Source organism: Capronia coronata (assembly GCF_000585585.1).
Source record: "Capronia coronata CBS 617.96 chromosome Unknown acBCG-supercont1.3, whole genome shotgun sequence".
Classification (NCBI taxonomy): Eukaryota; Fungi; Ascomycota; class Eurotiomycetes; order Chaetothyriales; family Herpotrichiellaceae; genus Capronia; species Capronia coronata.
The window spans coordinates 3,325,892-3,351,209 of record NW_006912895.1 but is presented as its reverse complement, the minus strand read 5'-3'; the positions used below and the strand labels follow the sequence as shown (position 1 = coordinate 3,351,209).

The 25,318-nt window shown below is 53.8% G+C and overlaps 8 protein-coding genes across 8 annotated transcripts; 4 read left to right on the top strand and 4 right to left on the bottom strand.

Moving 5' to 3' along the window:
- Positions 1-333: 333 nt before the first annotated feature.
- A1O1_04514 (uncharacterized protein) lies at positions 334-4,485 on the bottom strand (the record flags this gene model as incomplete). Its single annotated transcript, XM_007725406.1, has 1 exon — positions 334-4,485. The coding sequence occupies one exon, from the start codon at positions 4,483-4,485 to the stop codon at positions 334-336; it is 4,152 nt and encodes a 1,383-aa protein (XP_007723596.1).
- Positions 4,486-7,510: 3,025 nt separating this feature from the next.
- A1O1_04513 (uncharacterized protein) lies at positions 7,511-8,206 on the top strand (the record flags this gene model as incomplete). The annotated part of the gene is made up of 1 exon (XM_007725405.1): positions 7,511-8,206. One exon carries the CDS (start codon positions 7,511-7,513, stop codon positions 8,204-8,206), a length of 696 nt encoding a protein of 231 aa, XP_007723595.1.
- Positions 8,207-8,356: 150 nt separating this feature from the next.
- On the bottom strand, positions 8,357-9,577 carry A1O1_04512 (uncharacterized protein; the record flags this gene model as incomplete). Its single annotated transcript, XM_007725404.1, has 3 exons — positions 8,357-9,199; positions 9,259-9,342; positions 9,401-9,577. 3 exons carry the CDS (start codon positions 9,575-9,577, stop codon positions 8,357-8,359), a joined length of 1,104 nt encoding a protein of 367 aa, XP_007723594.1.
- A 1,318-nt stretch (positions 9,578-10,895) lies between these two features.
- Positions 10,896-14,258, top strand: A1O1_04511 (uncharacterized protein; the record flags this gene model as incomplete). Its single annotated transcript, XM_007725403.1, has 1 exon — positions 10,896-14,258. One exon carries the CDS (start codon positions 10,896-10,898, stop codon positions 14,256-14,258), a length of 3,363 nt encoding a protein of 1,120 aa, XP_007723593.1.
- Positions 14,259-14,710: 452 nt separating this feature from the next.
- A1O1_04510 (uncharacterized protein) lies at positions 14,711-16,123 on the bottom strand (the record flags this gene model as incomplete). Its single annotated transcript, XM_007725402.1, has 1 exon — positions 14,711-16,123. One exon carries the CDS (start codon positions 16,121-16,123, stop codon positions 14,711-14,713), a length of 1,413 nt encoding a protein of 470 aa, XP_007723592.1.
- Positions 16,124-18,266: 2,143 nt separating this feature from the next.
- On the bottom strand, positions 18,267-19,829 carry A1O1_04509 (uncharacterized protein; the record flags this gene model as incomplete). Its single annotated transcript, XM_007725401.1, has 1 exon — positions 18,267-19,829. The coding sequence occupies one exon, from the start codon at positions 19,827-19,829 to the stop codon at positions 18,267-18,269; it is 1,563 nt and encodes a 520-aa protein (XP_007723591.1).
- A 305-nt stretch (positions 19,830-20,134) lies between these two features.
- On the top strand, positions 20,135-21,113 carry A1O1_04508 (uncharacterized protein; the record flags this gene model as incomplete). Its single annotated transcript, XM_007725400.1, has 4 exons — positions 20,135-20,274; positions 20,339-20,437; positions 20,487-20,809; positions 20,863-21,113. The coding sequence occupies 4 exons, from the start codon at positions 20,135-20,137 to the stop codon at positions 21,111-21,113; spliced, it is 813 nt and encodes a 270-aa protein (XP_007723590.1).
- A 476-nt stretch (positions 21,114-21,589) lies between these two features.
- A1O1_04507 (uncharacterized protein) lies at positions 21,590-25,070 on the top strand (the record flags this gene model as incomplete). The annotated part of the gene is made up of 2 exons (XM_007725399.1): positions 21,590-24,600; positions 24,767-25,070. 2 exons carry the CDS (start codon positions 21,590-21,592, stop codon positions 25,068-25,070), a joined length of 3,315 nt encoding a protein of 1,104 aa, XP_007723589.1.
- Positions 25,071-25,318: the final 248 nt, after the last annotated feature.

The following is a 25,318-nucleotide window of genomic DNA, read 5'->3' as shown; positions in this document are numbered from 1 at the left end:
GCTCGCAGCTCTTGTCATCCGCTGTATCATCTATCAACCAGTCCAACCATCCTAGTCCCGTCCATATCGTGAAGCGTCAAGACTTGAGCATAAGCTCGAAGTGCATGTTTCGAATTCCTGGAAGCCTGCCCAGTAGGACGAAGCTTCGCCCGGATTGAAAGCTATTCAAAACATCGAAACCCGTACTGACCAGTACTCACCCGTCCTTCGATTCCTCGCAACGTCGTAATGCTTCTCCAAAGCGTCGGAGATGAGTGTCGAAGCACCATGTAAGTATGGCAGACAGTAAAGTACCACTAAGCTGCTAAAGCAAAGCCGTAACTTAAACGTCCATCATGAAGTCTGCGTGTTCATTACCACGGTGTGTTCTGAGGTCGGTGTTGCCATTTCATCGGATATAGCATCGGCGGAACCATCATGTGGACCTTGGTCTGTCTGTGCTGTCGGCTTTTCCTCACTCGGTCTCGTGTCCACATGGAACGCATCGCCGAGTGCTCTCCGTGGTTCAAACCAACCTCCGCGTTCCCACTTGCCCGATTGATAAAGACAACTGGACCGCACTTCGGCATCCACAATGCCCCTAAGCAATTCGTCGACTCGTTTGAAGTCGACTGGCTTCAGGATCCAGCCATCGAAGCCACTCTGGATATACTTGTCGCGTTCCCTCTCCACCAACGACGCCGAGACTGCAAAGACGGGTATTCGGCCGTTGGGCCCAGCCCTACTGGACAAGCAGGTGTTAGGATGCGTCTTTTCAAAGGATCGAATCATCTTGGTCGAACTAAATCCATCCACAATGGGCATTTGCAAGTCCATCAGAACAGCGTCAAAGGACACAGGCTGCTCAGCGTGCGCGGATGAGCATTCCTCTCCATTCACGGTCAACCGAACGGAATGGCCCAGCTTTTCCAGCCGCTTCTTCATGATTCTGCTGTTGATGGGATCGTCTTCTGCGACCAGGATCGCCAAATTGTCGTGAGAGAGTGACATATCGCCTTCGGTCGTCACGGACGAGGTGGCGACGGATTCGGGCTCTTCAAAAAGCACCTTGGACCCTATCTTCGGGTCATTCCCCAATTCCTGATAATCGTCTGGCACTCTGACCGGTCGCAGTGGCGTTCCCGAATCTTTAATCGTCCTGACTCCTGGTGATCTATGAAAGGCCGACTTCAATTCCTTGCTCCTGGCTTTGGTGGGCGACATTGGCAAGCCCCCAGCAGAGCATGCTGACCGTTTCCGGCCATGACTCTGTGGCGTACCCGGCGTTTCGCCCGACAGTTTCAAAGGCTCCTGAATTGCGTCGATGAGCCTCTCCGCGTCGCTCTTTTGACTGGCTTCACTTTTGATGCTGAGAGCGCTCTTGCCACTCTTCAAGCTTGTGAGGCTTTTCATGCTCTCGGTACTTGCTTTCCGAGTCATGGTCGTTGACTCGGGGCGCAACGTCGGATTTCTGTAGACCAGAGTTACCTCACCGTCCTGTGGCGCAGGCGAGGACGGGGTGGAGGCCCCTGCAGCTGGTAGTGACCGGACTGAATGCTCTTCAGGAAGTGCAGATTGCTTCAAATCAAGATCGAACGCCAGGACGATGACAAAGCGAGAACCTTTCCCTTCTTCGGTTTTGACCCTCAGCTGCCCGCTCATGTTTCGAATAGTGCGAGCAACTACCGCAAGTCCCAGTCCTAAGGCCACTTGATCCTGCCCAGCCTGGTCTCGGAATGGATCCGCCGAGAGCAATCTCGACTCTGACGCTTCCTCCTCGTAGGTTACTTCTTCAAGCTCCCTAAAGAGAGCATCAACTTTTGCCTGAGACATTCCTGCCCCCGTATCTTCGACGACAATTTCTACCTCGGTCTTACCCTGAGGCTGGGCCGCTGCCAGCTCCGAGACCTCTACCGTCACTTGTCCTCTGCTAGTATGTTGTATAGCGTTGGAGATGAGATTAGATATCACCTGCCGCACTCGTCGATGATCACCCACCACATGGTGAGGCAATTCCTCCGCTATGTGAACTTCGTACTTCAGGTCCTTGCGTTTGGCGTCTCCAACGAATGGCTCGGTCGCTTCTTGTAATGTATGCAGGAGGTCGAACGATTCTTCCTTCACCAGATTCTGGCCACCTTCCGTCTTGGTCAGATCGAGAAGATCGTTGATCACATACACCAATGACTTCGAAGCGGAATGGGACTTGGACAAGTTGTCACGCGTGTCCTGATCCAGGTGACCCTCCAACGCTATCTCTAGGTAGTTGATGATGGCGTTCAGGGGCGTCCGGACTTCATGGGCAGAATTGGCGAGGAGGAGACGAGTAAGTTGTGAGTTCTGCAAGGCCGCCTCCTTCTGTCGCCAGACATCGATGAATTTACCGTACACTAGACACAAGACCGAGGCTGTTTCAACTTCTTCGTCGGTCCAGTCTCGACACCGGCCGACGATGGTCTCGCTCCACGCCTTGAAGCTTTTCCTCGGTTCCAAATAGCCTTCGGTGCCCTCCTTGACGAATTTCTCATAAGGGTTTCCAGCCCACTTCACTTCTTGCCTGACGCCTCTGCGGAAAAAGGCAATAAAATCATTGCCGCCATTTGAAAGAGGCACGAACAGCACACCGGCGAGGAATTTCCAGCCAGGTTCATAGCGCAAATCGGGAAAGTCATTCACAATATCGTGAGAACAAAATACCGAACTGACCCTCCTCATTCTCAAGTACTCAACCATGGCGAGCACCTCTTGGAGGTGACCCCGAGGTTTTCCCAGGATTTTAGTCTCATCACGAATGGACAAAGCACCCACATCCGCATCGAAGAGCTTCAGAAGATCGTCAGACGATGCTACAATATACCCCGAGGGGTTCGCAGCAGAGGAGGTTGTATTGATGAGCTTGCGCGCCTGTAATCTGGAAGCATAGGAGAGACGCTCGACATTACGAGAAGCCGTTTCACCCACCAAGCGGCACATTTTGCGTATAGGAAAGGATACTCTCATGCCTTTGGGTCCATACGAGTGACAGGAAATCAAACCCCACAGTTCACCAAACGCGTTAATCGAGATGGACATTGAAGACCGCACGCCCATGTTGGCGAGATATTTCAAGTGAATAGGCGACATTGCTCGCAAATTGGCGTGTGTCATGTCGAGCGGCTTCTCCAGATCTTCCATGGTCCTGCACACCAGGCGCGAAGTCTCGAGATCCCGATCGTATAGTAGCCTAACTTTGTTGATCTTGTAGAGATCTCGTGCCTGGCTTGGGATGTCTGATGCTGGAAAATGGAGGCCTTTGTAGAGATCTCGTGTTGCCCTTGGGTCCACTAGCTCGGCGACGACACGTCCATTCCACGCCTGATCGAACTGGTAGACCATGACCCGATGGAAACCCGTCAGCTCCTTGACAATGCCGATGACCACTTTCAGGAAGATTGGCAAGGTAGGAGCATTTGCAAGTTGTTCCTGAACCTGTGACATGATGTTAAACACTTCCATCGCTGCGGCTTCAGTCCTTTTCTTGCGAGCGCTTCGTAATATGCGCAGAGGCTTGCTGATGTTCACTGTACTGTCAACGAGCTCCTCTGCGGTAGGTTGACTCCCCAGAGTATCTCCGGGTGCTTCTGGAGTCGTCTCCTCCTTTGGGGCAAGCGGGTTGACCTGGTCGTCCTCGATCTCGAACTCGAGGATGATCGAACCGGGATCAGACTCGGGCATATGCATTGCACACCAGAGTTTTCGTGTTCGGGATCCTGGAGGCCGAAGGGATATCATGAAAACATCAGGACCGTTTCCAACCACGTCCGCACTGCCTTCATCCCGAATGAAGTCAAGATGATCCAACAAATTGTCGGCTTGTTCTTCACTGAAAATGTCAAGGAAAGAATCGAGTCCGAAGAGCTGCTGAGGGGTGTAACCTATGATTTGTTGGGAATTCTCGCTGGCAACTCGAACTACAAGCCTCTCGCCTTCCTCTCGGAGGGCCACAAGAAGCCCAAAACTTTGAATGGCGCCTGGGATATGTATGGGCTCATCCTCGCATCTTTGTAGCGTTTCGCCATCTCTCCCAGTGATGACAGCATGGCCCCCATCTGTGACAACATGCTTGAATCGTGCCGTCACCAAGCCCGGTTCTTGAGGCATCTGGAGGGGCACTCCGCCACTTGTGCTTGAGTAATCTGACTTTTGGGAGGCGTCATCGCGCAGAATCCTGTTGAGTAGTTGACCGTCAACATTGACAGCCTTGGAAATTGCGCGACCATCTGCTGTGGCTGCACCGGTAGTGCCAGCTGATCTGTCTGTAGTCCTTCCACCGGATGGCAGGCGCATTCCCGGAAAACCACTCCCGTCCTCACCTCGGGGCAGAGGGGTAGCCGCAGGGTCAATTGACACCGCCGAGCGTATGGGGAAGACGCGGTTGATAGACCCAGGGCTCATTGGTGGATCATGGCCATCGGGTCTTGCCGACCGTGCCAGTGAAGGAGGCACATCAGACCTCCCGGTGAACATGCTCACTTGTGCCACGGCGGGACTTGATGAAATCCATGATCGTGTACGTTGATTGTCAGGTCGTTTCGTGGATTCTGACTGCGAGGCTTCGGCAGGGAGCTGTGCGGCAGCAGAAGTTACGTCCGTGGCAGCCCTTGGACGATCTGACCCCTGGGCCGAAGGAGGCCTCGACATACTTGTCCCACCGTCCCCAAAATTGTGCTTCTAGTCAGTTCGCGAGGGTACGGGCGGGATGGTGCTCCCTCAGGCGACTGGCTTTGACGATTTGTGTCGAGGATCCCACCGGAGAGGTGTCAGTCCTCGACTAGGAGGAACGCATATCCCGGCCACTGCGTTGTATAGACACTGTTGTTTCCTCTCAGATGCTTCTTCGAAGGGGCATCTGGCCGAATCTCGGAAACGCCTGCGAAATTCCTCACAAAGAATCCAATTCTTACTGAAAGTACAGAACTGAACCGATGCAGACCAGCCAGGAGACGGGCTCGAACGGCGTAGGTCTCAATAGGAAATGTTTCAGCGAAATTGTGTTGGTCCTAGTGAACGTTGGAATCGGTTCGAGAGGGCGCGGCAGAGGTTGGTGGAGTTAGGAGATGGCGGTTGAGGAGTTCGTAGGAGATATGCTAACCCATCCGATGGCCGGACAGCATAGGGAGAGTGAGGGAGGTCGAAGAGTAGATGTAAAGGCAACAAAGAGCGCGCCTTTCGAAAAAGAACTGCGAGGAGTGTGTAGTAGGTAGGATGATTGCGGCGGTGGCGTCGTAAGGTGAAGGGGGAGAATGCGAGTGTGGCGGCAGACTGTGGACTGGACATGGAGATGATGGGATGGAGAAGCAATGACTTTGCCATGGCCCCCGTCATTCCTACCACACTATCATACTGGCAATCTGGCAATCTGGCACCACGATTTTGGGTGTCAAAATGCGCCCACGGCAGAGATTGTGGGCACCTTTCACCCACAGTCCAGCAGCCCAGCGGCCTCTTTAGCCTAGCAAGCAGCCTAGCAGCCTCTGGAGTTCGTACTACTGGTTCTGTAGACCACTTAGAAGGTATTGTAACTGCGCCCACAACCCACAGGATCGTGCCAATGACATTCCCTCCACCGCCCGACGGCTGCCTCCGCATCCCAGTGTCGTCTTTTCCATTTGTCCATCACCATCTCAGCCACTTCTTCGCGTGGAGACGACCACTTGACGGCCCTGCAGAGCTGCGAGTGATAGCCTCCAAAGCCAGATCACCCTTGCCTTTAGACCTCGCGAGCATCTCATTCTTACCGACTCTTCCGGCATTAGGAGGCACCCTAGGCCACTTGGGCCACTCACCCACGGCATGGAAGATCGGCACAGTCTAAGTTACAGGAGAACAGGGCGGATCAACTTTGTCCAGCCGTGTCTGGTATATGTTAGTTTGAGATCCCTATGAGATCCTTGCTTTTGAGTGACTGACTCTTTCCGACATTTCCACTGGCTTGCCAGAAGATGAGACCACCCAACCAGGCACATCAGCTCGTCCCACAACCTCGGAGCCCGTGGCCGAAGCGAAGCATCACCGACATGTTGTTCGATCCCTCTCAAAGCCGCGAGGCAGCCGGTCTGTGGGGTGACGGTGGCTAGAAAGAAACTAAAGAGAACCATCACGGGCACCAGCGGCGAGGTCACCCCCCCGGAGACATGTTCCCCTGCCATTGAGGATGCGAGTTTGGGCGCAGCGTCTAAAAATCCCATCCCTTAGAACATCGCATTCTGGGAAACAAGGAGGTAGCGCACCTGGTCACGCACATTGTATCAGCTGTCATGTCAGAGCTCATCATGTGCGTGATTAGGGTCTCCGATCCCGCTAGGATCTGCACTCGACTCGGAAAGACGATGAACTCGCGTGCATGTTGATCTGGACGCGAGCGCTCATACTCTCCCTACTCTCCCCTAGGTAAACTCTCCTGGCGGCAGTCTGTATCTTCTCACATTAATACAGGCCCACGCCACACCTATTCATTCGCCACAGAAACTATACTCGGTCCATAATCTCTCCCCCCTGCATCCTCCCTGTTGTCATCACCAGTTTCTGCCTGGGTGCGTGGAGAGTGCTAGATTCAACTCAGGCTTGTCAGAAGATCTCTGCTTACTATGAACGAGGGTGCTTTCAAGAGTAAATCAGAACCCATGAGCAACCACAATTGAAAGAGGAAAGAAAGCCTCCAGGGCCTACTCTGGTAATCTCTGGGCAAGTTACAACTTCAGTGAAGTGGACGCTTTGAGAGGGAGGTAGACCACTAAGGAACTTGGGGTGACCAGTCAGGCACTGGGGGTGAGTCTTGGGAATGTCATTACGATTTCGATCTCGGCAGCCTTTCAGGACTTGATACATCCCAGGGCTTTGTATGGACGAGGCTGAGAGAGTGCTTTACATGTGACCTGCATCTGGAAGACAAGCTGACATTGGCGGAGCTTTTTGGCTGAGTTACGCCCGGCCCTTGGTCGATGTATAAAGAGACAGGAAACAGGGTTGGACGACTTCTGCCCACACAGAGCCGTGTTCTGTCAATCAAGACAAGTCAAGAGTCGAAACAACGAAACAGGAAAGTCGAAGGTTTATAAACTGCATATATGAAACCCGTCTGCTTGTTAGGACTCCAATATACCAGTAGTCTCCGGCGATGGATCAATGTACGTCCAAAGCATCATGGTAACGGCTAAGGTGTCGAATGGATGGCGCCGGCCTTGGACAAGGCTGGACGAGGCTGGACATGGCGGGCCGATGTTTTCCCGAATGTCACTTCTCTTGGCGGCGGATGTTGCGATTTCTGCTTTTCTGCAAACACTCCATGCCTCGACGAACAACTCATCCACCCGATAATAGTGCCATTGGAAGGAGCCCGGCCATCCTAGAGTTGCTTGGCGACGGTAGTTCCGGTCTAGGGGCAGCCTGGTCCGCCGCGGAACTCAAAGTCGGCAGATTCTAGCCTCGCTTCGCCAATTTCGGCCGGTAGCTCTTGGTCGTCTGCACCGCTTGAACGTTGCTACAAGTCGCTATGTCCATTGCCAACTACGTCCATCCCAGCACGTATGGGAGTCTGTCCGACCAGGAGATGTCCGTAGTGCAGCAGATACACGACTTTACCGAGAGATATTTCCAGAACCCATGCTTCGATGCGTCGCACGATTTCGAGCACGTGAAAAGGGTGGTCAAGAATGCAGTGACCATTCTTGAGAGGGAAGAGGAAAGGAGGAAGCAAGACGCATTGCCTGCTTTGAATCCTCTGAGTGTCATCCTTGGGGCGCTGCTCCACGATGTCGAGGATAAGAAGTATATCACCTCAGTGAACGACAACTCTCCGCTGAAGCGTGCAATTGTAGAAGCGGGAATGCCTCTAGAATATGCGGCGCAGATGCAAGTGTTGGTCGAAGGGGTTTCGTACTCGTCAGAGATCCGGGACCCACAACGTATCAAGAATCTGATTGAAGCCATTCCAGAGCTCGCCATTGTCCAGGACGCCGACCGGCTCGACGCAATAGGCGCCATTGGTATCGGACGATGTTTCACTTTTGGAGGAGCCAAAGGGGCGCGGAGTCTGGAGCATTCAATCAACCACTTTGAAGACAAGTTGTTGAAGCTCGAAGGTATGATGAAGACAGAAGCAGGAAAGGCCATGGCGCAGGAGAGGTCACGGAGGATCCGTGAATTTATGGTCTGGTGGCGGGACGAGGTTGGGGCCCCCAATTCATGACGAGCAGCCGTTAGCGATCGGTTCGGCAGTTCAATCCTCGGCAGCATTTTTAGGATTCGTCGCGAATCCTGCCGGGTACGGTTGGTCCCCCGTTCTGCGAGCCTGTCGATGTCGACGCTGAAGCAGTGATCGAACCTGTGGCGTTCAATCTCAGGTCTCCTCAGCCTCACCTGGCTCGCCGAGGTCGCCGTGTTGCTCAAAAGGATCCTGCGTTGCAATGGTCACTGACTGGGGGCTAACAGCAGCGGACCCTATTTTCGGAGGGGGTGGTGGTGCCAAAGGTGTGCCTTTACGCGACGGCACGTGGTCTTGCTCTGCACTCTTCTTCTCCCCCTCGGCGAACACGTCTTCGAAGCCAGAGTTGGGGGAGATGCCACCGTGCCGCCTGCCTTTTCGCGTCCTAGAGGCTGCGGCACCGGTTGGGGCGGGAGAGTTAGGGTTGACCATCGGCGGTGGTGGGACGTTCGGGTTCACCATTGGAGGCGGTGACAGACTCTGGACAGGAGCAGGCTGGAAGCTGTTGGCCAACTGTTCGTGCTGTTCGTTCTCCATGCTTTTGCCGTCTGCATCGAACAGTTTCTCTCCCGGAGCCTGAACCTCTTCTCCGAGCCCAACAGGTAGTCGATGGAGCGCCCCGAAGCCAAGGACGGCTCCCAAGGCGCCTTCGCCGCCCCAGCCTCGTCGCGGAACCAGTTCCACCTCCCGGACCACGTCGAATTCCGAGTTGTATACCCAAAGAACCAAGCTTCTGTTCAGGTGGTCTTCCACCAATTCGCCTAGTGCTCCTTCCCCCTTGAGTGCACCGCTTGGTGATCCTAAGATGTAATCGCTGTGTGGGAGGAGGCCGGCCTGGTGTGCCGGAGACAAGGGCGACGGTATGTTGAGGACGTGCCAGATGTTCTGTGTCGAGTTTAGAGGTGCAAGCTGCAGTGTCAAGCCCAACATGGCGGGGGCGGCAGGCACAGCGACGGTAAGTGTATGCGTTCGTTGACCCTGCGAACACCTTGTTAGACGGGATCTAGTCAGACGTGTAGATGCGCATGTGGTCTCACTTTCGCGCTCCATAGATCTAAAGAACAGTATGCACCGGCGCAGTTGCGCAGCTCCGTCGAGAAGAGATTCGGGTCTGGAGAGTCCTAGATGGGGCATAAGGTCAGCATTTGGCTCTACACTGCCAGACAAACAGTTCCGTACTATGTAGTGCCCATTGATTCCGACAATGAAGTCAAACCATGGTTCGAGAGGCAGGTCCTTGTTCGTGTTCCTCAGAACTTGGAAGCCATACGAGTTGTCTGAAGGGCCTGACTCGGTCTGCCGCGGACCTGGCTCGCCGTCAAGACGGGCAATGAAGCGATTCAGAGCACCAAACATGTTGCTGAGGATCCAAACATCAGACGGTGAGATTCGCAACTGGCAGGGACATCTTGTCGTCCTTGTTGAACACAACCTACTACCACGTCGAGACGTCTTTTATGATGGCGCTATGACGCGCCGGACATTTTTCCGGCGGATCACAGCAGCAGATGTGTTATCAACAAGAGTCTACGTTTCTAGCGAAGAGATCACCTCACAACCGAAATACATACACTTGAAACGTCTTCGCGTCTCATCTGACTACCATCAGCCTATTTCCATTATTCTAACCGCTGTTACGCTTTCTGGACCTTGTTCCAACCGTCCGGTATTGACCGAGGCCTTGACAACGGCCCGTTGACGGTCCTGTCGCGGCTTTGGTTTGTGTTCTCTGGTCACAATCTGCCCAAGTTGAAACTCGTTACAACTTGTTCTGGGAGCTCAACCGTATGCCTTTTTGGCTCTCTGGCCCCAGAAGATAAGGTAAGTTCTTCTGTACTATGCTTCGCCCCAATGCTGCTATAAATGATTTGGGACTGTCGCATCACGCCTCAATTCTTGTCCTAGAAAGGCTACCTCGAGGTTTCCTGCAGCTAAGCGCCACTCCAGCTGATGGCCATGGCCCCGTCCCGTTTGGCGAGGGCCTAGTTTCAGCTCTCCTGGCGGCCATGGGACAGCTCAGAGATATATAGTGGCAGCTTTTGCCAGCCACAAAGCAACATGTTTGGCCGTCAAAGGCCCGAACGCATGTTTGCTGGGTCGTACATCAGTATTGCGATTACCGTTGCCCCGGATGTGGTTCCGCCGCCCTATATTCCTTACGAAGACTTTGTCTATCGAGAGCCGTGACCAGAACCTTCGCAGGGATGGACAGCCGCGGCTAAGCAAGGTTGGGGCATATACAACCACCCTGGAAGTCGAACCCCAATATGTGACTCGCAGAACTCGGAGGGAGCCCGGTCCTGCCATATGGAACTCCCTTTGGCTTTCAAGGTGGACATTGACGGGACTTTCAGTGACCTTTGCTGCATGTTCCGGAGCACTCATACTCGTATGGCACTTCAACACTCGAAATTATGGCTTTCATTTGGTGACCACGAACCACTACGCCTGGACCTATGGGCCTACAGCGGTTCTCGTCATGATAGTCGCTCTTTGGCGGCAGGTCGATCAGAATTGCAAGTTTCTCGTACCATGGCAGGTTCTACAGAGAGGAAATGCACCGTCCAGTACGAGTTTGATGCTGGATTATATATCACCGCTCCAGATCGTCAGCCTCTGGACTGCCTTGAGGAAGCGACATTGGACCATTTGTCTGACCATATTGTCTTTTGTTATGCTCAAACTGATAACCCTGGCCACAACTGGTTTATTCTTCACGGATTTCAGGATCCAGACTGCTGGATTGGACAATCTCTCGACCAGCACAAGCTTTGATGGGTCTCTGTACAACGCCACCGCGTACCTCGGTGTTTCTGATTCATCTTTGTTTTACACAGCCTACGCAGTGATGGCAAAGGGTCTCCCTGACGTCGAGGGCACGCTAGGCACTGTGGCCTATCAAGGCTTGTCAATGCCCAAGACTGGTCTGGGTTCCAATGCTACCGTCAGTGCAGTTGTTGATGTCTTTGTACCATCATTCAACTGCGAGAAAGCCAACGTCACGATCAACCTTCAGCCAGCAAACACAACTGCTCAACATCCTCAAGATACTTTGAACCTACTCGCGCCTCGTTGCAAGCTCCTTGAGGGTGCACCTCCGGTCTTCGCACTCAACCCGCAGCTCTATGCATGTCCTACTCGGCAGCTGAGTGGCTTGATGCAACGAGTTGATTGTTCTGGACAGGACTCGCCCATGCCCAGCGGAAATTGGCAACTCCTGACTTTGACAGACATGCGTTATATGCAAACCACCATCAATGGCTCCGACAATACGGACGCGTCGGAGTTCGAAGCTTCTTCCTGGTCTACTGGTGTTGCACATGTCAGCAGCATCTTATGCAGGCCCAGCTACAGCATACAACCGCGCCGCATAACCTATGATCTATCCCAAAATCCGCCCCGTATCCTTCTTGCACCAGAGACAGCTGGTCAGAGTCGATTGCTGCAGAACTTCAGTGACGCTGATCTCGGCGTCATGTTCACGTCTGCGTACTCAGCTTCAGCGCTGATGTTCGGCAACAAGGCAGACAGTGAACTCGCAGAGGAATATCCAGATACCATGTTCAGCACTATGGCGGAGATCAGTGGTGGTCCCTACGAAGTCCTGCTAGACGAGGACATAATGATTTCCACGGCAGAGAAGGTCTTCAGCCACGTCGCCGTGCAAATAGCCTCAAAAACCCTTGTTCGCTCTCAGCAGATCCCTGTCGCTGGCACGATATCTGTGCCTCAGGAACGCCTGTATGTACGAGAAGCGTCTCTGTGGCTTCTTGTCGCTGGATTCTCCGTGATGACCGTGATAGCAGTTGTGGTTGCCGTTTGTCGACCAGCGGATGTCGTGCCTCACGACCCCGAGACCATCAGCAGTTCGGCTGTTCTGCTTGCCAATAGTCCAGGTCTTGAGAATGCTCTACGTGAGTGCAGTGCTGCCCAGGAAGCCCAGCTGAAGAAGAACCTTGACCGCTATCGTTATTCCTCTTTCTCATCCACGAATGCGCGTGGCCAACAGAAGTTCGTCATCGAGGCCACCGGCAACAAAGAGGGCACTGACAATGCAAGCGCCGACAATGGTATGCCCTGGTGGAAGCCTCTGCTGCTGCGACGCGCAATGATGGCACTTGTGTTGATGTTGCCGCCAGCTTTGGTTGCGCTCTTGGAGGTTCTCCATCATCTGTCTGAGCGAGAAACAGGGATAGCTATGCTCTCAGACACCGAGAGTCTCTCTACAGAACTCTGTACCAGATTCCTTCCGGCTCTAGCCATGCTGCTAGTTTCCACGTCGTTCAACGCGATGGATTTCAACATCGCGGTTTTGGCGCCTTACCAATATCTCAAGACCAGTAAAAGCCCTCGTGGCGCAACCCTGTCACGCTGCGTTGTGGGGAAGATGCCTCCGGCCGTCTTGTGGGTCGCTTTCAAGCGTGGATATCACAGCGCATTCTTGTCTTCAGTTGCAGCCCTGCTTGGAAGCCTGCTGACGATCATTGTGTCGGGGTTATTGGTCATCGACCGCGTCGGAACTTCAAAGCCAGCAGCTTTGCAAATCCTGGACAGCTTCAACACGACATGGACAAACTCAGTGGCAAACGACACCTCTGCTGCAGTTGTCGTAAGCCTCATTGAAGCTGCGAATCTCTCATACCCTGCCTCAACCTACGGTGAGCTGGCTTTGCCAAAAGTACAATTGGCAGAATTTGCCGCCAGAAACGCTCCGCAAGGCAGCAGGCTAGATTCTTCGCTTCCCGTCCTCCGTGGCTCTTTGAACTGCAGTATCCTTGAGCCTTTCCAATTCAACTTCTCGGGATCGTACAATGCAAGGATTCTCTCCGCCGGTGCCACCGTTCAGGCTACAGTGCCACTGCCCCCGGAATGCCCATACGGAGGACCCGGTGGGAACTCAACAGAACTAGACTATCAGTACTTCTTCCAGCTGCCCAGTAATACGAATCGAAGCTACGTGGGCAAAATCCTTGATCTGCATGTCGGACCTTACTCAGGCCCATTCGCGGACAGTTCGGGCGAGATATCTCCTTACAGTCAAGCAGACAATCCAGCGGGCTGTCCATCTCTCGCCTTCATTCATGGTTATGTTGACGTGGAAGACATGACCAGATCGTTTATGTCCACAATGGCATGCTCGCAACTGATTGAGCGGCTTGATGCCAGAGTGGTGTTAGATGCCAACGACCTTGGAATCCCCCTCTCAAGCGCGCCTGTCGCCAACATATCTACCGCAGTCTTTGTTGCCAGTGGTCCGGACAATCAGACTTCGGATGGCCGTACAACACCGACCGCATTCCCGTTCAGACTGCAGGTTCACATGGACCAAGCACTTTCGATGTTCAATCAGACGGAATACTCCTCGAGCAGCCTGGCGAGTCAGCCACCTGTGGACAACTTCTACCAAGCAGTCCTGTTCGGCCGGACTCCGGTTCCTCAGGAGCTCCTGGGTAAGCGTGACGAAGATAGCCAGAACCGAGTAAGACAGGGGATACAAAGCTTCTACCGAAGATACATGGCACAAGCCATTTCCGCAAGTATGCGAGTCAATGTGTCTGGCGCTACTGCTGCGACAGTGGCCGGAACTGGCGCAGGAGTGACCGCTCCAGCAGCCGATGTGCCCGCCACGCTTGTCGATGTGCCGGTTTCGGTGCTCCGCGTGAACACCGCGTCAAAAACCGTCCTGCAGGTCCTTCTGGCAACGATGTTCGTCTGCGGCTTAGCAGCGGTGCTTCTGAATCCTACCAGGAAAGTGTTGCCCCGTAATCCGTGTACTATTGCTGGGGTAGCTAGCTTGCTCGCAGGGAGCAGGTTAGTGCAAGAGCTCGCCAGGGCAGAAGAAGATGAAGAAGCCGAGTTGGTGCTACGTAATGAACCTTTACGTTTGGGCTGGTGGGATGAAGCTAGACTGATCGAAACACCCAATGAAGAAAACACTGCAGGGGCTGTGCGACGCCGGTATGGTATTGATATTGTGAAGGAGGCTGATGAATGGCCCATGACATGTGAAGATGGAGTTTATCTTGGAATTTTGTAAGTATAGGTATAAACATGATATGTTTGGGTTTATATTTGGCAGTTCCAGTTCCAGTTCGTTCTCTGTTTACCTCGTTGGTTTAGAGATGCGACAGAAGTCGTCTATTGCCCATTGAGTGAACCAAAAGGTAGAGAAGAAATGGTTGTGTTAAGACGATACATTGTTTTCAACGCTGGCTATGGCATGAGATTGCTCTTCTAGAAGGCAACATATCAAAGTTCGTATATCATCTTCGTCATCATGAAAAGGGATTTTTCACGTGCGAGGCGTTGACGCGTTTCTTTTGTACCTCCTGCTATGTCTGTCTAAAATGCTTGCACGACCGTATCTTCGAATATCATAGATCCAAACCCGACCTGAGTGGAATATCTCTCCAAGAAAATAGCCACAATTGTCCCAAGGTTCCAAAATTTCATGCACATAATCCCGGAGAGTTACGGCGGTGTAGGACCTTATGATACGTAGGCCTGGCCGACGGGGCTGGAGACGGAGTTTCCATTGACCAAAATGCCATCGCTGCACATGAAGTAGGCATAGCGCTCCACGGCGGCCTGGGAATCCAGCCATGGAACGACCTGGCTCAAGAACGAAGCCACGTCGCTGTCGGAGCCGGTGGCGCCGAACTCGGTCAGCCAGACCTTGCTCACACCGTTCTTGGCCGCGGTGTCGATGACATCCTGGACGTGAGACTTGAAGTAGTCGACGTTGCTCGCCTCGGCGTACCAATGAAACGCAACGAAGTCAATGTTGCACTGTCCTTCACAGGCGTCGAAAAACTGTTGCAGCCACGTTGTGCCCATGGCCGGGTTGGATCCCGCACCGTTGGTGATGGCGGGAGAGCCGATAGAGACTTGGCCGGACAAAGGGGCAACGTTGGCAATGTGCAGTTTGGCGGCGGTCGCAGGGTCCATGTTCGATTGACTGCTCAAGTCGGGTTCGTTGAACGACAGCACGTGTTTAGAGCCGCTTGAAATGGCGGACTGCACTGCACTCGACCATGACGAGATGGAGCTCTCTCCCCACAGCAGTGGCACGTACTCGGCGCCGGCGAGGATGCTGCCGTCCGGTGAAGCACCCCAGTTGTAGGCCCAGCTGATTCCCGTGCCTGCGAAGGCCGAGGTCAAGGAGGCGTCGTTGTAGGACAGGCCCTTCTTGCTGCCGCTCGAAGTACCCGTGCTGGGGGTCGAGCTGGCACTGGAGGACGGGACAGAGGCGGAAACACTGGCTGCCACGCTCGAGGCAGCAGAGGAGGCGACAACGCTGGGCACAGAGGCTGAGCCGGCCACGGTTGCAAAGGTGGTGGGAACGACAGACTGCACGGACGAGTCAGCTGCGTATGAAGGCCTTCCAAAGAAGGCTCCGGCTGTTGGTGTGCTGGCGAGCAGGCTGATCGAGGTTGATCCGGCCAGGTCTTCCAGCCCACTGTCAGACGGCGTTGAGGAAGATGCTGCAGCAACGCTTGATGAAGCAACGGCAGCGGCGCTCTCGGCGACGCTAGCCTCTGCCGTGTATGTGAAGTACTGGACCGACGTAGCTGTGATGGTCGAGGTCAGGCTGCTGCAGCACGAGCTGCTGGATGCAACTGCAGCATTAGCAACAGCGACGCTTGAGACGGAGTCGAGAGGGATGGCGCTGACGGTGACGGTCATGACAGCAGTGGCTGTTGCAGTAGTAGTCACGTTGGCAGAACCTCCAAAGTCCGTACCGTTGAGAGCAGTGCCGTTGAGGGGGAACGTGCCTCCGGTGGGTAAGGCAATGCCTGAGCCTCTGCCGGTGCCGGTGCCATAGTGGAAACGTTGGTGTCGCTGCGGATGAGCCCAGACCGCGGTGGCAAGAGACAGGATGGGCAAGATGTTGGAAACCATTTTGGACTGTGATATAGATGTTGCTGATGGAGAAGGGGGGATGTTGAGATGTCGGCACACAGAGGGATTGGGTATAGTCTGATCAGCCCGCCGGGGGTAGATCTGTATAATGATAACGATTCAATCAATGAAAGAATGAGCTGGTTGGCGAATGAGTGACCACGAGCGTAGCTCTAGTGAGGAAGAAGGCGAATCGATCAAGGGCTAGCCTTGTCGTGTGGAAGGAAGGGCGAAGTGCTCTGTGTCGCACAAACGTGTCAAGAGCCTGTAGCTGGCGAAAGGATTGAGTGTAGTGGGAAAGAAGGAGGAGAGAGGCATGAAACGACAAGAACTTCAGAGATATAACTCCAGACACAGGAGGAGGAGTAGGAGGGAAGCAGATGGTGGGGATGTGCCATGCCAGTGGGAGAGGTGAGGGTACGGGTACGGGTACGCCTTGCAAACCGAACAGGAACTGGATCCGTGGCACGTTTCATGGTGGACATTTTGTGCAACGGGGAATCCTTGTTGCGCGAACTCCAGTGGAGGCCGGAGTCTACTCTGTGAGAGCGACCGTATGGCAGCGCGTCTTTTCAAAGAGATGTAGCCCCTGTCTCCTTATGGCCAGTAGAAGGACGGCAATTGAGAGCAGCTGAGACCCAGAAGCAAGAAGTAAGAAGTCGGCCAGGCCAGGCCAGGGCCATAGACTGGTGGAGTGTACAGCAGAGTAGTGGTTGACAGCCTCGAATGCAGAAAAGGGGAAAGGTGGATGACCGGCTGCAAGCCACATGGAAATCGCTGGAGTCCGTGAGTCCGTATCGAGCCCCTGATCAGGCTACTGTCACAGGCTGAGGAGGCTGGCGGTGAACAGGCCAGTCAGCACCATCCAGATGTCGCCCTGAAACAGACCCATGGTCGGATTACTGACGCGGCCAATGCAGGGGGCGGCCAGGGGCGCCGGCCACAGGCTGAGGAGGCCACACCGAGAGGAGGACGACAGGACGAGAGAGACGGCGAGACAGGTGTCGCTCTCAACTTGAAGGCCGCTACTGTCAGGAACCCGAACTTTAGTGTCTGTGGCGCGTTGTGTCTAAGGATGTTGTCCGCGTTGGCGCGTCCTGTGTATGGCCGGAGTGGCCCGGAGGAGACAGATAGAGGTGGTTGGGTCTGGGGACTGTGAGACGCAAAATCCCTTCCCCATGGCCACGGAAATGAGATCGAGGCAGAACGGGACACAGCAGGGTTTTCCTGGTTCGGTTTGTCCATAGACGACCAGTTGTGCGACGATGTAACATGTATATCCGGTAAGCCACGGGTCTTGGTTTTTTCTCTTTTGTGCGTAGATTTTTATATATAGGATTTGTACCCGGTGAATCTAGGATGAAGAAGAGAGAGTATGTATAATGACAGAGACACCGTGCATAAGCACAGGCGATCTGGCAGCCGACAGTCAGCCATCAAGTGTCTGTCTCTCGTCAATAGTCGTGGACACTAGACAGTATGGAAGCTGTGGAAGCCTCGCTGGCTTACGTACCTCTTGGAGCTCGTCGACTCGTCATTTCTCTTTGCCTAGGCCCCTGCTGATGGATTCCTGCCAGACCAGAGGCATTGGCTCCATATGCTGTTTAGTATTGTGTAAAAATGTCACCGTGACCAACTGTGTAATGGAGCCGGAGGAAGAAAGTGACCAGGACAGTCTCAGCCACCGACTACATAGTGCATAGCATCCCAGTACCACACACAGGACAGAGTCACACATCAACCTCGATATGGCATACGGTGCGCAAATGACAAGGACAAGGGCAGGGTTTGTAGAAGCACAGCACTCGTCTCGGGACGGGTTGTTGCAACTCAGGTACCAGCAAGCCAGCCAGGATGTCGACCTCGGTGATCACAGCAACATCCATGTCTATAGACATCCATCCCTACACAGTAGTATATCCTATCCATATCCATCCTGTCACCTTTCAGCCATCGTCAAGACCGTCCGCTTGCAAACGGACTTCCACCCAGTCGGGATGCTGTTGTTCTTGTCTGGCCTGGTCTGGTCTCATCCGATCGATATTTTCAGTCCCATTCAATGCTCCACGACACGGACAGAAGGGAAATTCGGATGATGATCCAGAGGCCAGAAACCAGAAGGGAATCATCATGAAGCCCTCGTTCATGACTTGTCCTTCCGTCGTCCCTCCAGCACCGCCATCACATCCTGCACACTATCTTTGTCACCCTTGCGCTTCTTGGGTCCACGTTTCCGTCCAGGCTTCTTGCTACCCGCGTCGCCCTCCTCCCATACAGGGCCATCCTCGTCATCGTCGTCTCCGTAGCGACTCTCGCCGAATCCCAGATCCAAGTCCGCCGCATCGGCTTGGTCTCGCTCCTTCAGTCGGGCCAGCAACTGCCGTTGTTTGGCTTCCCGGTCAGGATCCGAATCCGTCGCATCATCGCCTCCCTTCTCGTCGCCCCGCCGCAAGGCCGCCGCCCGCTTGAGAGCTGCAAGGAGCGTAGGATCTTTGGTGATCGGGTTGCTACGATCCTCCGCTGGGGCCGGTTCGTTATTTGTCCCAAAGTAATTCCGCGGCTTGTCGCTGGCGGCTTCAACCGTCTTCTCTCTGGTATGCGAAATCTCTGCTGCTCCTTGTCCTTCAACATCGGAGCCCTCCGAGTCGCTTTGGATGCCAGCCAAAGGATCGTAGTCCCCAGCCCCCTGAAAGATGTCGCCATCATCAGCTTCTGTCTCCTCCGCCATCAATGCCTGCTGCTTCGCCTGGAACTCGGCTGGCACGTCCATTCCTAGGGGCTGTGTTTGTTTGCTCCCTCCTGCGCTGTCCTCGGGGTCAAGCCATCGAGTCTTTCTCTTCGTAGTCCCATCTTTGTTGGTGATGACCAGGACTTCCCTCCGTCGTCCATTCACCACCTCGACAAACTTTTTCTTGTTGCTCGACTTCTCCGAGGATACCTTCTTGAAGCGTTCTCCGAGGCTGGGCGCAACAGGGGCAATCTCATGCTTGCCTGTCCGACTTTCCTTCCACCGACGTAAGATTTCGTCCCTGGATATTGGCTGGGCTTCCACAGCTCCTTCGGCGGTATTTTCTGACTCTGGTGTCGGACTTGATTTCTTAACCTGAACCTCTTGGTCTAACACCTGGTCCAGCTCGTCGTCCACATCAACTTTGCTAGTCTCTGCAGTTGCCTCTTGCTCTTGGGAAGGTTCGCTATTGATGTCTTCTCCCCGACGGACTTTTTCCAGCAGTTTCCAATCAAGACCTCTTACCAAATGTGTGCTGTTCAGGCTCCCACCAATTCCAATCTGGCTCTTCAACGCTTCAAACGTAGCTTCGTCAATTTGTTGTAGTTTGTACATCTCTTCTAGCGCCTTGTATCGCTTCTCTTTATCGTCTTGTGGCTCGGCATCTTCTCCAACCGCTCGTCTCTCGAGTGTGCGGTCATGATACCCTGAAGCGAGTCTGGTGCCTTTGGGCGCGGCGTTCGATTTGAACTTTTTCGTCGGAGGCTGTCCGTCCTGTTCTCGCCGGTGCTCTGCAACCTGTCTTGCAAAATCCTTGGAACCACTGTATCCTACTACCGAGCGAGGAGTCATGGGGATCGAGGCGCGTGCTCTGGAGCCGAGGACAGGCTTCTTGAAGCCGGAATCCGAAGAGCCCGACTCAGGCGCCTTGCGGCTGCCGTCACCCTGAAGGAGGTTTCGGAATTGGGAATTATCCATGTTGCCGAATGTACATCCGTTGACCTCAATGTCTAGTTGCTTGCATCTCGAAGGGGAAATAATGGTGGTGAGCAGGTCAATCAAGTTGGAAACGCAATGGATGTCAAGCGGCGGGGGATGAACATGCCATGTGTTTAATGTGTGGAGAGACGGGGAAATTTAATATGGAAATTTATTGTCACAATATCTGTGATATCAACCGACGTTCAGCCAGTCGCTGAATGTTCACTCTACATCGTACACATCCAAAGGGAAATCTTGTCTATGCTAAGTGTGTATCTCTGTGACCGACAGCAGGTGTGATAATGGGCCGTAAAAGAAAGAATGCCGACCGCTTCCAACAGTCTAGTGAACCTCCACGGAAGAAGCGTGTTCCTACCACTCCTCTACCCGAAGGCGTCCATCATTACCAGTCTGTGGAAGAAGTGCCATGGGACCTACAAAAGTGAGTGACATGGACCCTCTGCTCTGCCATCTATTCCCGGACCTGGACTCACCCCCAGCAACAGATACTGGCACCAGGGCTATTCAATCTTTTCCAAGTATGACGATGGAATTTGGATGACGGACGACGCTTGGTTCGGGGTGACGCATGAGTCGGTTGCAAAGTATAAATTCCACCACATCGAATACCCGGTTTACTGATGCCAGAGACAGCAAAATCGCCTCCCATATGGCAGCAGCAGCCCCTGATAAAAGATCCATCATCATTGATGCATTTTGCGGCGTCGGTGGAAACACGATCGCCTTTGCCCTCTCCGGCAAGTGGAAGAGAGTCTACGCCATCGAGAAAGATGCTGCCACTTTGGCCTGTGCCAAACACAACGCAGAAGTCTATGGCGTAGCTGACCGCATCACTTGGTTTCACGGTGACTGCTTCGAGATACTGGGTGCCAGCGGCAAGACAGAGAACACTGTGGAAGCCCTGACAGCGATTACTGGTCAATTCGGGGTCATCTTTGCCAGTCCACCCTGGGGAGGTTCGTTGTCTGTATCCCGGTGGCAGGTTGTCATGGCTAATCTTGGTGTGCAGGCCCCGGCTACCGCAATGCGGATGTCTTCGATCTCGAATCAATGCAGCCATACAGCTTCAGCTACCTCTACGACTCCTTCAAGAAGTTGACTCCCAATATAGTGCTCTATCTGCCCAGAACAAGTGACCTGCGGCAAGTTGTTGCGAAGCTGGAATCGGGCAAGAAGACTCAGATTGTGCATTACTGTACGAATGGCACCAGCCGAGCCTTGTGTGCATACCTAGGAGACTGGGCGTCCTTGAAGCTGTGAGGGTGCTTGAGTTGACAGCTGTGACTTGTAACATATGTAATGAGCGACGACAATGATATCCTGGCTGCAGTGTCCATTTTCATGGATGCCCATAGACATGTCATTCCTAAATACCCTCTTCAGCTGCTGTTGCGGTGACACGACGAGGCTGACTGACTGTCGTACCAGGCGCGGTCGCGAGTCATTGACAACACGCCAAGCCCCATTGCGAGTCATGTGCCTGCGCTCCGCCGTTTGGTCTTCAAGTTCAAGTCCGACTTGATCGCAACCTCCAACACTTCGTCTGTCATTTACGATCCCCATCGACTGACCCGTTCACAGACGCGGTCACTACAAGAAAGACGCTGCTCTGCTCTCTCGGTCGAACGATGGTCTCTACCTGACCAGCTCCATGGGACGCGCTGGGCTGCGCAACAATCACCTCCTCCTGCGGGGTGCCTCCAAACCGGTCTCACTCCATTCTTGATCACCTCAACATGGCTACCCATCTCTACCAACAGGCCGGCGACGACCTCGATGCCCTCTTCGACGATGCGGCAGAGACCGAACTGAGATCTTCGGCCGAGACACCGCTCGACCAGAATCTCGGTCTGCCTGCGGAAGCCAACGATGAATTGAATGCGCTGCTGAACGAAGCAGGTGGCGGCGAGGGCTTGAACTGGGATGAATTGAATTCAAGAGAACTCGAAGCAGGCGAGAAGGCAGAGGACGCGGTTGACTACGAGGACATTGGTGATGACGAGTCTCTACCAGAAGAAGAGCCAACGCAGGCACCCCAGGAAACTCGGGACGTTCAGGACGCGCGGACCGAGTCTCCGAGTGTTCTGCTGCCTGGCATCGAAGACAGCGCCCTGGATGACTTTGATGATGATGACTTGTTTGGCCCCTCTAGTCCGATCTTGACGGCTCACGAACCCCAGCCTGCTGTTGCGTCTAAGAAGCCGCTCGACAAGCCGACACGAGATGCCGATCAGGAGTCAGACCTTGCCTCCGAGCACGGCGATGACGCACATCAAGACATATCGATGTTGCAGCCGGAACTGGACGAGGTTGAAGATGCGGAATACCGGACGCAACTGGCTTTATTTGCTCAGTCCGGCAGGGGTCTCATGCCTACCACGGAGCAGGAGAATATCGAACAGTGGTTGAAACTCGAGTTCCCCAGCTTCAAGCGAGATGAAACACCCTTCTTCAACAAGCTCTTCCCTCCCAGGCCGCATAAATGGCCCGCAAAGACTCCTCCGAAGCCCCCCAAGCCGGTCCGTCCTACCAAGGTAACTCTAGACCTCGAACAAGAACAGAAGACATCCTTCAACTCAGCAGCTGGTGTAGCAGCACCGGGTACTGCCGCGGACATCGTCAGCACAGAAGAGCCCACGGTGGTGAATGAAGTGGCAGAATCAGTGGATGAGTCTGATCTGGACGAACCCCTTCCTGGCAATCTTACATTGAGCGATTTGGAATTCATGTGTGCCGATTTCGATACGTTGTCGTCTGCCGCCCACTCGGAAGATGATGTTGTCGAAGTCCATCCTCGCGTGGTCGACAGTGACGATGACATGTTTGGCTTTGACGATTTTGAGCAACCTCGCAAGAAGCGTCGTCTCGACCTTGATCCCCACAATATCGTCACAATACGTCAGATCGATCTCCCTTCGTTCGACAATCCCGAGGACAAAACGGCCAATTTGGCCCAAAAGGTGGTTCTGGACCTCAATGACTCTGGCCTGCTAGTTGAAGAGGTCGATCCCGAGGCTGTCAAAGCCAAAGCGCGAGTGGGAGAAAAGTCGACGACGACGGTCAAAACAGTCAAGGATCGTCTGCAGCAACGTTTCAAGACGTCGAACGATGCGGAATACGAGCTTCTGAAACAGAATCATCAGCATAAAGTTCGTGGTCAGCTCACCCACTTGAACATCGAACACTCGGTTCCAGCCATCCGTCTCCAATACCCGTACTATCAAGTCCGACTCTCACTACAGGAACTCCGGAACTTCCACCGCAAGAAAATGCATTTCAAGTATCCCATCGCCTTTTCCAAGACAGGCATAAGGAAGAGAAAGCACGTGAGAGGCCGCAAGATCGACGAACTATTCAAGGAGACCAAACACCTTTCTCTGGCTGACAATTCATCGATGATGCTTCTGGAGTATTCGGAAGAACACCCTTTGATGTTGTCCCAAACTGGAATGGGCAACAAGGTCGTCAACTATTACCGGAGGCGCACCAAGGATGACACGTCGAGGCCGAAGAGCGACATCGGCGAGACTTCTGTACTGTTGCCTGAAGATAAATCACCCTTCTACATCTTTGGACAAATCGATCCTGGCGAGACCATCACAGCGCTTTACAATTCCATGTATCGGGCGCCAATCTTTCCGCAAGAGCCGAAGCCCACGGACTTCTTGGTCATTCGGGAGACCACAGCTGCGTCAGGACCGGTTCATTACTTGCGCAACCTCGAGAATGTCTATGTGGTTGGGCAAGAGCTGCCCTCCACCACTGTACCAGGAACCCATTCTCGCATGGTGACCACCGCCGCCAAAAATCGGCTGAAGGCCATCTCTTTCCGGATTGCCCGCAAGAAGAAAAGCCACCGCATCAAGGTGGAGGATGTCACCAAACACTTTCCCGATACCACCGACATGCAAAACAGACAGAAGATGAAAGAATTCATGGTGTTCAACAAAGAGCATAAGGAATGGGAGATGAAGCCCGGCGAATCTGTCCCCGAGGAAGATGTGATCCGCAACCTGATCCGGCCAGAAGATATTTGCCTGCTCGAGTCCATGCAAGTCGGAGCGCAGTACTTGCAAGATGCTGGCTATGCGGACAATGACGACGACGATGACAAAGAAAAGGAAAACGACAACGATAGCATCGAGCAGCAACTGGCCCCGTGGCGCACAACGAAGAACTTCCTTCAGGCCACTCAAGGCAAAGCCATGCTCAAATTGTACGGCGAGGGTGATCCCTCTGGCCGAGGGGAAGCATTCTCCTTCATCAAGACAAGCATGAAAGGGGGTTTCAGACCGATTGGTGGTTCTGCTCAAGACGCAATTACTCTGAAGAGAGAACTGGGTGGCCACAGCTACAACGTTGCTCGACAGCAGAAGTCCTACGAGGAATCCATCCGCAATATCTGGGACAGGCAAAAGGCGAGTCTTGGATCCAAGATTGAACCGTCAGATCTGGACATGGATGGCGACGTGGATGCTCAAGAGGACAACCATGCGGCCCGCTCCAATGTACGAGCCACGCCAATGTCAGGCGCCCACACCCCAGCGACGTCGCGACGCATGGATGATGAGACGGCAACCTCCTTCAGCCGACGCAGTGTCAACAGCCAGAGCCAGAAGGCCCTGAAAATTCTTCGGACCGTCGTCAGAGACGGTGACGAGTTTGTTGAAGAGCATATCGAAACTGATCCGGCGGTCATCAAACAGTACATGAGAATCAAGGAAATGGAGGAGGCCCAATCGTTCAGGTTTGTTTTGCGTGTGTACAAGACCTTCATCATAGCTGACTTCCCTTTAGCTTGACCGATGTCGTGCCCACTGGCGACGCCGAATTTGATGCGAGGCAGCGGAGACGGCAAGAAATGATTCTCCCCAGAATAACAGCTCATGATGGATTCGCTAACATGGAACCAGTATCGAGGAAGAACTTGCCAAACTCGAGAAGAACTACGCTCGCCGAAAACATCGACCCAAGAAGGGTGCCGCCGCCGCCGCAACATCCCCTGGCGGAACCGCCATGTCTCCCGACGCCGATGGAGGCGGTGGTGGTGGTGGTGGTGGGAAAAACACACAGCCGACCCAGCGGAAGTGTGCCAACTGTGGTCAGGTTGGCCACATCAAGACCAATAAAAAGTCCGTTAAGTGCAACAACTGCAATCTTTCCTTCACACACCAGGTTGGGTCTATGCTTGCACAAGCGCCGTCCTTTGACGACTAGGCGGTGAGCGACAGATGAGATGGCCTTATAACCCGCCATCTTGTGGTTGTCTACTCCCCGTCTGGCTGTCAAGCGGTGTCGCTGTGTGCACTGAAGCATTTGACCCAATGTGACTCCCATCTTCCACGTCCGACTCGAGGACACGGTTTCGTATCAATATGGCACCCACACCTGGCTTCTTCATGCGAGACACCAATTCGACTCTCGGCGTGGAGAAGCATGAAGCATGAGATTCCCAAATGCTAACG